The following is a 13,156-nucleotide window of genomic DNA, read 5'->3' as shown; positions in this document are numbered from 1 at the left end:
CCAAACCATCTCAATTGGGTTGAGGTCGGTTGATTGTGGAGGCCAGGTCATCTGATGCAGCACTCCATCACTCTTCTTGGTCAAATAGCCCTTACACAGCCTGGAGGTGTGTTTTGGGTCATTGTCCTGTTGAAAAACAAATGACAGTCCCACTAAGCGCAAACCAGATGGGATGGCGTATCACTGCAGAATGCTGTGGTAGCCATGCTAGTTAAGTGTACCTTGAATTCTGAATAAATCACTGACAGTGTCACAAGCAAAGCACCCCCACACATCACACCTCCTCCTCCATGCTTCACGGTGGGAACCACACATGTGAAGATTATCTGTTCACCTACTCCGCGTCTCACAAAGACACGGCAGTTGGAACCAAAAATCTCCAAAGGACATATCCATCCACCAGTCTAATGTCCATTGCTCGTGTTTCTTGGACCAAGCAAGTCTCTTCTTATTATTGCTGTCCTTTGCAGCAATTGCAGCAATTTAACCACGAAGGCCTGATTCACACAGTCTCCTCTGAACAGTTGATGTTGAGATGTGTCTGTTACGTGAACTCTTTGAAGCATTTATTTAGGCTGCAATCTGAGGTGCAGTTAACTCTACTGAACTTAGCCTCTGCAGCAGAGGTAACTCTGGGTCTTCCTTTTGTGTGGCGGTCCTCATGAGAGCCAGTTCCATCATAGCGCTTGATGGTTTTTGCGACAGCACTTCAAGAAACTTTCAAAGTTCTTGACATAATATGGACTTGGTCTTTTACCAAATAGGGCTATCTTCTGTATAACCCCCTACCTTGTCACAACACAACTGATTGGCTCTAGTCATGCAATAAGGATAGAAATTCCACAAATTAACAAGACACACCTGTTAATTGAAATTCATTCCAGGTGACTACCTCATGAAGCTGGTTGAGATAATGCCAAGAGTGTGCAAAGCTGTCATCAAGGCAAAGGGTGGCTACTTTGAAAAATATAAAATATATTTTGATTTGTTTAACACTTTGTTTACTGCATGATTCCATATTTGTAATTTCATAGTCTTGATGTCGTCACTATTATTCTACAATGTAGATAATAGTAAAAATAATGAAAAACCCTTGAATGAGTAGGTGTGTCCAAACTTGTGACTCAAATAAGGATATATAACTCAAATAAAATTTATAAAATACCTCAGGCATGCAGTCTCCATACTCTGCTTGGAGAGCCAAGGCACCCAGATATAGGCCTGTCTCTTCATGGCAGGCCAGCCTGTCCTCCAGTATATCCTTCCTCAGCTGTAGGTAGTACTGGTGACGAGTCAGTTTGTGCCTGCCAAAAAACACCAGTCACACACAATATGCTTCCATAGAGAAAGCAGTGGACAATCTGCATTACTGCCTGACCTCTATGAATTCCACAGGTCGACCTTGAATACAATACACTGTAAGCACGAGCGGATGTGAGGTACTTACAAAAGGAGAGAGATGTCGTGGACAAAGAATTTCACCCTGAAGAAAAGGATAAACGTGGAGGTAGGCACTTTCTTCCAACTGTCGGGGGCGATCTTGGATATCTTTGTGTCATTTTCCAGGAAGAAAAACTCATGATCTAAAACCCGAGAGATAAAAAGAAGAGTGACATTTTTAACACCTGAACCATGTAAAGACAACTTTTAGCTTTTTCATTACTGTAGTTCGAGCACAGCCATACATGACTCAACAAAAAACCTCAATGAACTGTTTCCAGTAAACGACATACAATATTTGTGCATTACCATCAATGTAAGCAAGGCCAAAGTAGAAGTGTTCCACCAGATTGGAGTGGGCAACAATCATATCAAAGACATCCCCTCCTCCTGACTTGACGTCACACTTGACCAGGATGCTCTGTCCGTTTGGCATGACCACACTCAGTTCCCTCATAGTGGAGGGAGACTTCCCTTTCTTTGACTGGATTAAGAGACGGAAAGATAGTGATTCATGTAAAGACCGACGGATGACAGTTGGGGTGATAATAAAAGGCATTTGATGTAGCTCTTGATTTTTATTTTGTTTAACCTTTTATTTAACTAGGCAAGTCAGTTAAGTACAAATTCTTATTCACAATGACGGCCCACCCCGGCCAAACCCGGACGATGCTGGGCCAATTGTGCGCCGCCCTATGGGACTCCCAATCACAGCCGGATGTGATGCAGCCTGGATAAGAAGAGGTGGTGAGGCCTGACCTGAGCAGGCCAGACTACTGGTCGATGATAAAGTCATAATTACCACAATGGATCCGGGCAGCTCCAAGACAACCAGAGGCTCGTCTAACTTTCTAATGAACTCAGGACCCATATCCTGCAGAAATAAAGAGAGAAACATTAAGAACTACTAAAATGTGAACCCAATATTTCACATGACTCACTATGATATCATACCTTGGCTTTCTTTTCATTAAGACTGACCGTGGACTCGTTTAGATATGTGTAAAGTACAGGTCTGACGCTGCCACGGCGAAAGCCATCCAGGTAAGGGCTACAGGGGCTACGTGACTGAGAGCTGCAGTAACTCTCTCTGTGACGTGACCCTTGGGGAATTCTGGGAGAAAATAAAAGACAGATTACAGGGATGAAATTCTTTAACTTATTGTCCATAGACAGTTGGGTGAACTATCCCTTAAAAAATATATATATATATACTTGTAAAGCTGATAATATGTGTATTCCGGTCAAAATGTGCCTTTTCTTGTTTGAAAGGCGACGGCTAGGTTCTTACCCTCTGCTGAGCTCAGCTTGGAATGTTGGGGTGCTTCTGTTTCTCAGCGCCCAGGTGGAATTATGGTACGAGGCACTTCCTGAGAGACTGTGAAGCCTCTCTCTGACCATCTGACTCCGGTCAGTAAGTTGAGGACCATTCTCAGCCATGGACACATGATCAACCTTGAAAACACAATAGAATGACAGCTGCTGAATTAGATAAGTTGCACTGACCTATCCTTAAAAATAACCATGTCTCAAATCAATATGATCTCAATTGAAACCCAGCTGTAGATTGTAGCCAAGATAGAGTTGCAACCAGCCAGTATTGTCACATTATGGAACAGAGGCCAATTTATTTCTAGGAAATTTGACCCTATAATGTCAGTGTGCTGGTCAGCACATGGAGTGTAGAGTGACAGTGATAGCTATACTGATTACAGGTGCATTGCCTAAACCAAAAAGTGAATGTGGGTGACTCACAGAGTCCCTGAAGACATCTTGTACTAGCTGTCTGACGAGCTTATCTGGTGGGGGCAGTTGAGCAGCCTTGATGTGCTGTTCACAGGTCTCCAGCACGGTCACAAGATCTGCTCGTCTCTGGACCGTGTCCTCACACATACTCAGCAAGAGGTTGTTCAGGTTGTCACTCAGCTGAATGGGCTGGTTTTGAGGTAGTTGATAATCAATGGACCAGAAGAGGGTCATTCCTAGGGAATATACAATCATCTGAAGAAAACAAAGAGAAAAACAAGGGAACAGTAAACATGTTGGTCATTTGGTGCTAGAGGAGTAGCGTTTTTAAGCGTTTTTCACAAAATTCTAAATCCATCATGACGGACCTCTTGGGTCCCTGAGGCAAATTTGTTCCTTGTAAGGAGAGGGACCTATGTACCAAATTTCATGACTTTAGGTCAAACGGGGTGTGGGCGTGACCTTTCAAAGTTTGCATTTTCAATCGCATGTTATCTGGTAAATCAGTGTAATTTTGTAAACCGTAAGACGCATCATTCACCCATGCTTCGACAAAATCGGGACACTGCGTGTGACGAACGTACAAACTAACTGACAGAGACAGATCCACAGGACGAACGAGTAAAATCTTTCCTGAGGAATTCATGCAAAACCAAAAGTCGGGAACCAAAACAGTGGTGAGATGTCAAGCCAACGGAGACCATAGGAGTTGGCCATATAGTACAGACGGATATGAAATCAGATTAGCAGTGAGATGCGATGACATTGAGATCAGGGGTTTATTGAGCACCTTCTCCGAGGCCGTCCTGTTGGAGGCAGCGTGCCCCTCCTGTACCTCTGGAGCAGTGAAGGAACCAAGGTTCTCTGACCGGGAACAGCTCTTAAAAGCAAGGTTCCCAGTGGCTGACAGCAGCATTGAGCCAGGGCTCAGTACACTGCACATGTTACCAGGACCTGTCGAGAGGACAAGAGACAAACTATTAGAAGTAGAGCATGATGTGGTGTTGCCTATCCTTTCCATTCATCTCGGGTTTGAGACCCATTTCTTCTAATGCATAAAGATGTATATACAAAAACAAGTCAGCTCAGCATAATACCACTTTTGAGGTCTGCAAACATCTGACATGTTTTGAAATGGCGTGAACAATCCCTTTAAGGTCAAAAGATCCTGCCGGTGTGTATTATCATGGGTCAGGAAAAGCATATAAATATGTCCCGGTACCTTTGTGAGAGATTTCCATTAAGGCCTCGGCGGTGCCCAGTAGAAGACACCATAACTCATCCTCCTCCAGAGGTGACCCCCGGGCCTCCAGCACCTCCGCCAGGGTCACGAACGTGCCCATCCTGGGGGGACACAGCCACAGGTAGATACAGTCATATATTATCTAAATACATTTCTGCCTCAAAACGCTGTAATAGCTTAATATGAGCAATACATGTTGTTTCATCATAGACTCTGTGACAAAATATGCGAAGCCGTTATTTGGATTACAATGAAAACTGTTGAACGCAAGAAACTTGATTGTTTCCATAAATCATTGAAAAGTGTCCACACAACCATATTATCTAATTGCTTAAATCATTACCTCAAAGTGATCTTTTTCTTTGACAAGATAGAGATATTAGGAGGACAACAACAAATTTGGTCCATTTAGACAAGTAGCTATAGATGATTATCTACAATGAGTGAGGTGATTGATTGGACTAAAGGACTCATGCAAAGCAATACAGACACCCCTTCCCCTTCACTAGCCACCTGTTAATTTCCCCCCTCTCCCTCTCTCACACATGCACACCGGGCTTTCACACGATGAGCTTTCAGTTTGCCATGTAATAGGCTTTCGCAGAGCCTGGAGGATTTGCTCTGATATGTCTACTCTCTGTGCCTTTCATTTTTTCTCCCTCTCGTCACCAAGGTGACTGTGAAGCGTTACAATGAGACGTGACAGTGGTAGCATCCGGCTGAGGTTCTGTGACATATCAAATGACACTGAACAAAAATATAAAATGCAACATGCAACAATTTCAACGATTCATTCGGCATGGGGCCGTGATTTATCATGCTGGCGCATAAGATGATGGCTGCGGATGAACGGCACGACAACGGGCCTCAGGATCTTGTCACGGTATATCTGTGCATTCAAATGGCCATCGATAAAATGAAATTGTGTTCGTTGTCCGTAGCTTTAGCCTGCCCATACCATAACCCCACCGCCACCATAGGGCACTCTGTTCCCAACGTTGACATCAGCAAACCGCTTGCCCACATGACGCCAAACGCGTGGTCTGCGGTTGTGAGGCCGGTTGGACGTACTGCCAAATTCTCGAAAAAGGACGTTGGAAGAGGCCTATGGTAAAGAAATTAACATTAAATTATCTGGCAACTGCTCTGGTGGACATTCCTGCAGTCAGCCTGCCAATTACACGCTCCCTCAAAATTTGAGACATCTGTGGCATTGTGTTGTGTTACAAAACTGCACATTAAGGAGTGGCCTTTTATTGTCCCCAGCACAAGATGCACCTGTGTTGTCATGGTTGTCGTAGGGTAAAGTGGACCAAGACGCAGCGGGGAAATGTGCACTCATCTTCTTTTTATTTAAACGGACAAAGAAGGTAAACCAAAATAAACACGTACACAACAAAACCACAACGACTAATAACAGTCCAGTAAGGCAACAAAGCTATACCCAGCACAATCTCCCACAAAAACAAACACATACATATTTATAGAACCCTCAATCAGAGGTGACGAGAAAACACCTGCCTCCAATTGAGGGTTCAACCCCCAATTAACTAAACATAGAAATACAAATAACTAGACTGAACATAGAAATACATAAACATAGAACAGTGCCCAAAACCCGGAATACTAAATCAAACACCCTACAACTAACACAACCAGCCCGAACCACATAAAACAAATACCCCCTGCCACGTCCTGACCAAACTACAATAACAAATAACCCCTATTACTGGTCAGGACGTGACATGTGTAATGATCATGCTGTTTAATCAGCTTCTTGATATGCCACACCTGTCAGGTGGATGGATTATTTTAGCAAAGGAGAAATGCTCACTAACGGATGTAAACAAATATGTTTACAAGAATTTGAGAGAAATAAGCTTTTTGTGCATATAGAACATTTCTGGAAACTTTTATTTCAGCTAATGAAACATGGGACCAACACTTTACATGTTGAGTTCATATTTTTGTTCAGTATAAAACCTAATGTTAGAGGGATACTGGTTCACTTTTCTTTCATTCAAAACTCAAAGTTGTGAAGTTATACACTGACTGAGTGATGAGTGTAGTTACATGAATGTAGCTATATGTCATCCCTGAAAATCAAAGGATATACAGTACTATGATCAAATAAACGTCAATGCTTTAATTGGTAGTGTAGCAACTCTGGTTCCTGCAGGTAGAGACATGTCTACAAAATATGTAGGAAGTGATTCATTAGTTATACCATAAATTGTACAGCCTTGTTGGTGTTGTGAGTCAGGGATAACAAAATAGGTATTCATACTAAAAGACTGAGCTGAAGCCTTCAGAAAGTATTCATTCCCCTTGACCTATTCCACATCTTGTTGTACTACAGCCTAAATTCAAAATGCATTAAATACAAAACACTTACCCATCTACACACAATACCCCATCATGACAAAGTAAAAACATGTTTTCAGAAATGTTTGCAAATGTATTGAAAATTAAATAAAAAAATAATACATCTAATTGACATAACCCTTCACACCTCCGAGTCAATACTTTGTAGAAGCACATTTGGCAGTGATTACAGCTGTGAGTCTTTCTGGGTAAGTCTGTAAGAGTTTTCCACACCTGGATTGTGCAACATTTTCCCATTATTCTTTTAAAATAATTCTTCAAGCTCTGTACAATTGGCGTTAATCATTGCTAGACAACCATTTTCAGGTCTTGCCATAGATTTTCAATTACATTTAAGTCAAAACTGTAACTCGGTCAGTCAGGAACATTCACGATCTTCTTGGTAAGCAACTGGTGTAGATTTGGCCTTGTGTTCTAGGTTATTGTCCTGCTGAAAGGTGAAATCACCTCCCAGTGTCTGGTGGAAAGCAGACTGAACCAGATTTTCCTCTAAGATTTTGCCTTTGCTTAGATCCATTTCATTTATTTTTTATCTTGAAAATCTTCCTAGTCCTTAACGATTACAAGCATACCCATAACATAATACAGCCACCACTATGCTTGAAAATATGGAGAGTGCTACTCAGTAATGTGTTGTATTGGATTTGTCCCAAACATAACACTTTGTAGTCAGGACAAAAAGTTAATTGCTTTGCCACATTTCTTGTAGTACTACTTTAGTGCCTTGTTACAAACAGGATGCATGTTTTGGAATATTTGTATTCTGTACAGGCTTCCTATTTTTACCTCTGTCAATTAGGTTAGTATTGTGGAGTAACAATGTTGATTATCCATCCTCAGTTTCCTCCTATCACAGCCATGAATTGACTATCGCACCATAGCACTCAACTGTCATCATGAAGTGCTTTGAGAGACTAGTCAAGGATCATATCACCTCCACCTTACCTGCCATCCTAGACCCACCCAATAGATCCACAGACGATGCAATCGCCACCACACTGCCCTGTCCCATCTGGACAAGAGGCATACCTATGTAAGAATGCTGTTCATTGACTATAGATCAGCATTCAACACCATAGTACCCTCCAAGCTCATCAACAAGCTTGAGGCCTTGGGTCTGAACCCCGCCCTGTGCAACTGTGTCCTGGACTTCCTGACGGGTCTCCCAAAGGTGGTGGGAGGAAAAAACACCTCCTCTTTGCTGATCCTCAACACTGGGGCCCCACAAGGGTGCGTGCTCAGCCCCCTCCTGTACACCCTGTTCACCCATGACTGCGTGGCCAAGCACGCCTCCAACACAATCATCAACTTTGCAGATGACACAACAGCATTAGACTTGATTACCAACAATGATGAGACAGCCTACAGGGAGGAGGTGAGGGCTCTGGGAGTGTGTTGCCAAGAAAATAACCTCTCACGCAATGTTAACAAAACTAAGGAGATGATTGTGGACTTCAGGAAACAGCAGAGGGACCACCCTCCTATCCACATTGATGGAACCGCAGTGGAGAAGGTGGAAATTGAGAGCATCCTGTCGGGCTGCATCACCGCCTGGTACGGCAACTGCACCGCCCACAACCGCAATGCTCTCCAGCGGGAGGTGAGGTCTGCCCAACGCATTACTGGGGGCAAACTTCCTGCCTTCCTGGACACCTACAGCACCCGATGCCATAGGAAGGCCAAAAAGATCAAAGACATCAACCATCCCAGCCACTGCCTGTTCACCCCGCTATCATCCAGAAGGCGAAGTCAGTACAGGTGCATCAAAGCTGGGACCGAGAGACAGAAAAAACGCTTCCATCTCAAGGCCATCAGACTGCTAAACAGCCATCACTACCACATCAGAGGCGGCTACCTATAGACAGATTAGGAATCACTGGCCACTTTAAGGAAATGGATCACTAGCCACTTTAATAATGTCTCCATATCTTGCATTACTCATCTCATATGTATAAACTGCACTCTATACTATCTTAGTCACTTCAATTGTGCGTAAATATTGCATCACCCATCTCATATGTACATACTGAATTCTATACTATGCCACTATCTTAGTCCAACGTAACTCTGACATATGTATATATTCTTAATCCATTCCTTATTTAGATTTGCGTGTATTTTGGGTAACTGATACATATTACTTGTTAGATATTTCTGCACTGTCGGCGCTAGAAGAACAAGCATTTCGCTACACACGCAATAACATCTGATAATTACGTGTATGTGACCAATACATTTGATTTGATTTTGATTTGAACTCTTCAAAGTTGGCTTCATGGTGAAATCCTTGTGGTTTCCTTCCTCTCTGGCACCTGAGTTAAAATATGCCTGTGTTTTTGTAGTGACTGGGTGTATTGATACACCATCCAAAGTGTAATTAATAACTTTACCATGCTCAAAGGGATATTCAATGCCTGAAGAAAAAAAATATATATATAAACTTACCCATCAACTAATCGGTGCCCTTCTTTGAGAGGTACCTCTCTAGTCTTTGTGGTTGAATCTGTGTTTGAAATTAACTTCTCGACTGAGGGACCTTACAGATAATTGTATGTGTGGGGAACAGAGATGAGGTAGTCAGTAACAAATCATGTTAAACACGATTATTGCGCACAGAGTGAGTTCATGCAAATTACTATGTGACTTGTTAAGCACATGTTTACTCCTGAACATATTTAGGCCTGCCATAACAAAGGGATTGAATACGTATTGACTCAAAACATTCCCGCTTTTCATTTTTTATTTATTAGAAAAAAAGAATTCCACTTTGACATTATGGGATATTGTGTGGAGGCAAGTGACAAAAAAAACTTTCAGAAGGCACTGAAACCACCAGTGGATCCAAGTCATTAGAGTATTCACAGCAAATATCCTGCTGTGGAAGGTGTGAAGAAAATATTGTATGTTTACCACAGATTGTGTTGCACGGCAAAATGAGACTTGAATGAATCATGAATTCCATCTCTATGTGAAGTATGTAGTTCAGAGAAGTGTTTTTGCATACAAAAAACCCCCCACATATGTTAAAAAAATAGAGTAGCAGTACAAAAACATGGAACAGAAGGTTTAGAGAACATTTAATTGGATGCCAAATAAGAATTTGAACAAAGCAATCCCATAGCTGAAGAGCATATACAGTGGCAAGAAAAAGTATGTGAACCCTTTGGAATTTCTTGGATTTCTGCATAAATTAGTCATATAATTTGATCTGATCTTCATCTAAGTCACAACGATAGACAAACACAGTGTGCTTAAACTAATAACATACAAATTATTGTATTTTTCTTGTCTATATAGAATACATAATTTACACATTCACAGTGTAGGTTGGAAAATATGTGAACCCCTAGGCTAATGACTTTTCCAAAAGCTAATTGGAGTCAGCTAACTTGGAGTCCAATCAATGAGACGAGATTGAAGATGTTGGTTAGAGCTGCTCTGCCCTATAAAAAACACTCACAAAATGTGAGTTTGCTATTCACAAGAAGCAATGCCTGTTGTGAACCATGCCTCGAACAAAAGAGATCTCAGAAGAACTAAGATTAAGAATTGTTGGCTTGCATAAAGCTGGAAAGGGTTACAAAGGTATCTCTAAAAGCCTTGATGTTCATCAGTCCATGGTAAGACAAATTGTTTATAAATGGAGAAAGTTCAGCACTGTTGCTACTCTCCCTAGGAGTGGCCGTTCTGGACAGATGACTGCAAGAGCACAGTGCAGAATGCTCCATGAGGTTAAGAAGAATCCTAGAGTGTCAGCTAAAGACTTACAAAAATCTCTGGAACATGCTAACATCTCTGTTGACGAGTCTACGATACGTAAAAAACACAAAACAAGAATGGTGTTCATGAGAGGACACCACTGAAGAAGCCACTGCTGTCAAAAAAAAACATTACTGCACGTCTGAAGTTCGCAAAAGTGCACCTGGACGTTCCACAGCGCTACTGGCAAGAAATTCTGTGGACAGATGAAACTACAGTTGAGTTGTTTGGAAGGAACACACAACTCTATGTGTGGAGAAAAATGGCACAGCACACCAACATCAAAACCTCATCCCAACTGTACACTATGGTGGAGGGAGTATCATGGTTTGGGGCTGCTTTGCTGCATCAGGGCCTGGACAGCTTGCTATCATCGACGGAAAAATGAATTCCAAAGTTTATCAAGACATTTTGCAGGAGAATGTAAGGCTATCTGTCCGCCAATTGAAGCTCAACAGAAGTTGGGTGATGCAACAGGATAACGACCCAAAACAGAAGTAAATCGACAACAGAATGGCTTCAACAGAAGAAAATACGCCTTTGGAGTGGCCCAGTCAGAGTCCTGACCTGAACCTGATTTAAAATGATGTGGCATGACCTTGAGAGCGTTTCACACCAGACATCCTAAGAATATTGCTGAACTGAAACAGTTTTGTAAAGATGAATGGTCCAAAATTCCTCCTGACCGTTGTGCAGGTCTGCTCCGCAACTACAGAAAACGTTTGGTTGAGTTTATTGCTGCCAAAGGAGGGTCAAGCAGTTATTAAATGCAAGGGTTGACATACTTTTTTCACCCTACACTGTGAATGTTTACACGTTGTGTTCAATAAAGACATGAAAATGTATAATGGTTTGTGTGTTATTTGTTTAAGCAGACTGTGTTTGTCTATTGTTGTGACTTAGATAAAGATCAGATCTACTTCCTAATAATTTGGTCTATTTTCACCAATGCAGTATTGTAAACACATCATTCGTGGCCGGTGTGTGCTTGTTTGCCCATAACCTGTTGTAGAGAAATGTAATCATTGAATATTGTAAGAACTTTCATTGTCTGTTTGTTTATATGCCCCTTTTATTCATCCTACGGTTCTGACTTGTTGTACAGGGAGTACACTGTAAGAACGGCCCACGTTCTGAATTCTGTCGCTGTACATTTCAAAAGTGCTGAACAAATAGTTGTATTGCCTACGTCCGTCGTTGCTCACTCATTAATGTCTTAATCGAAATTACAGATTGCCTCTTATCTGCTTGTTGTCCCCTTATGCCATAGTTTGTACATCTCAATTGTTAGTAGAAACCACATTTGTTTAAGCAAGTCAGCCATATCAGCTATGTTTTTTTAAAAGGCAGTAAATGAGGCTTAATGAACAGTGAATGAGTTTGTGTGCACCGTTTGTCACCGTTACAGTGCAATTAAATGAATTATTTAGTGTTGTTGCGTAGTGGCTTTGCTGGCATGTATCACACATTATTATTATTTTTTTTGCCCCATCAAGATTTACATGCTAAAATCGCCACAGCTAGCAAGCTGGCCAACATTAGCCAGTTAGCTAAGGCAGTTAACCCACTGTTCCCCGGACGCCGAAGACGTGGATGTCGATTATGGCAGCCCCCCGCACCTCTCTGGTTCAGAGGAGTTTGGTTAAATGCGGAAGATACATTTCAGTTGAATACATTCAGTTGGACAACTGACTAGGTATCCTCCTTTCCCCTAGCTTAGGTGCTTGACTGCTGTTGTTAGATCAGAACACTCGGATCAACCCTACTCCTCCGCCAGAGCGTCCAGTGTGCGCGAACGGACAATCTGACAACGCTCTGAGTTTACGAGCGCACTCTGAGCACACTCTGGCACTCCAGATTGAATTTACGAACACACCCTTAGTATAAACCAGCCTTTAGTCTTGAAATCTTTGGTTGTTTAGTACATGACCTCACATCTGAATCCTTAATAAAGAGATGGGTGGGGATAAAGCTTAAGAGGGTGTGAACAATGCTGAATGGGTGTAGACAAAGAAGAGCTCTCCAGTAGGTGTACCAAAACATTCAAGGGCCATTTTCTCAAAAGTGGGTTACAAGTTTATCAACTTTCAAAGCAGAATTGCTTTCCCATTGTACCTCAACTGTAGTGTATGATACACCAATTTTTAGCTCTGAGCCTCTACTTTTATCCAATGTAAAAAAACACAATTTTAAATGTTGCTATATAAGACCCGAATCCAGCCGGTCGACAAGTATACGTGATATTGAATTCTGCTTGGTGATCAATGGAACCAAATATCAACATTAGAAGGAGATTTATCTTCCGCTTGGATAGTTCCATCTGTGCCACTGATTTAGTCTGGCTTTCATTTTTCAAATTAATCAGTCATATGTTGGATTCACATCTCCATCTCAACCAAAAATCTAAATTAAAGAATAGGATTAGGCCTAAATCAAACTTAAGTTTAATTTGATTTAACTGAGATTTTGGTTGAGGTGGAAACGTGAATCCAACATAAATTATTAATTTGTAAACAAACTGGAATTATTTTTTTTTTCTCCATTTGGACATAAAGGCATGATAACTGGCTATATTTATGTTGT

The 13,156-nt window shown here is 41.7% G+C and overlaps 1 protein-coding gene across 1 annotated transcript in view; it reads right to left on the bottom strand.

The window, feature by feature from the left end:
* frmpd2 (FERM and PDZ domain containing 2) overlaps window positions 1-13,156 on the bottom strand; it is a 42,038-nt gene that overhangs the window by 28,195 nt on the left and 687 nt on the right. The window contains exons 2-10 of the mRNA XM_029764404.1: window positions 4,409-4,530; window positions 3,977-4,140; window positions 3,196-3,441; window positions 2,732-2,895; window positions 2,395-2,554; window positions 2,243-2,314; window positions 1,750-1,924; window positions 1,448-1,583; window positions 1,166-1,304 (exon numbers count right to left, since the gene is read on the bottom strand). Of these exons, the coding sequence (XP_029620264.1) occupies window positions 1,166-1,304; window positions 1,448-1,583; window positions 1,750-1,924; window positions 2,243-2,314; window positions 2,395-2,554; window positions 2,732-2,895; window positions 3,196-3,441; window positions 3,977-4,140; window positions 4,409-4,529 (1,377 nt within the window). The 5' untranslated portion in view covers window position 4,530. The remainder of the gene's footprint in view (window positions 1-1,165; window positions 1,305-1,447; window positions 1,584-1,749; window positions 1,925-2,242; window positions 2,315-2,394; window positions 2,555-2,731; window positions 2,896-3,195; window positions 3,442-3,976; window positions 4,141-4,408; window positions 4,531-13,156) is intronic.

The sequence above is a fragment of the Salmo trutta genome, chromosome 10, assembly GCF_901001165.1.
Source record: "Salmo trutta chromosome 10, fSalTru1.1, whole genome shotgun sequence".
In the NCBI taxonomy this organism is placed as follows: domain Eukaryota; kingdom Metazoa; phylum Chordata; class Actinopteri; order Salmoniformes; family Salmonidae; genus Salmo; species Salmo trutta.
This window is presented reverse-complemented; position numbering and strand designations above follow the sequence as displayed.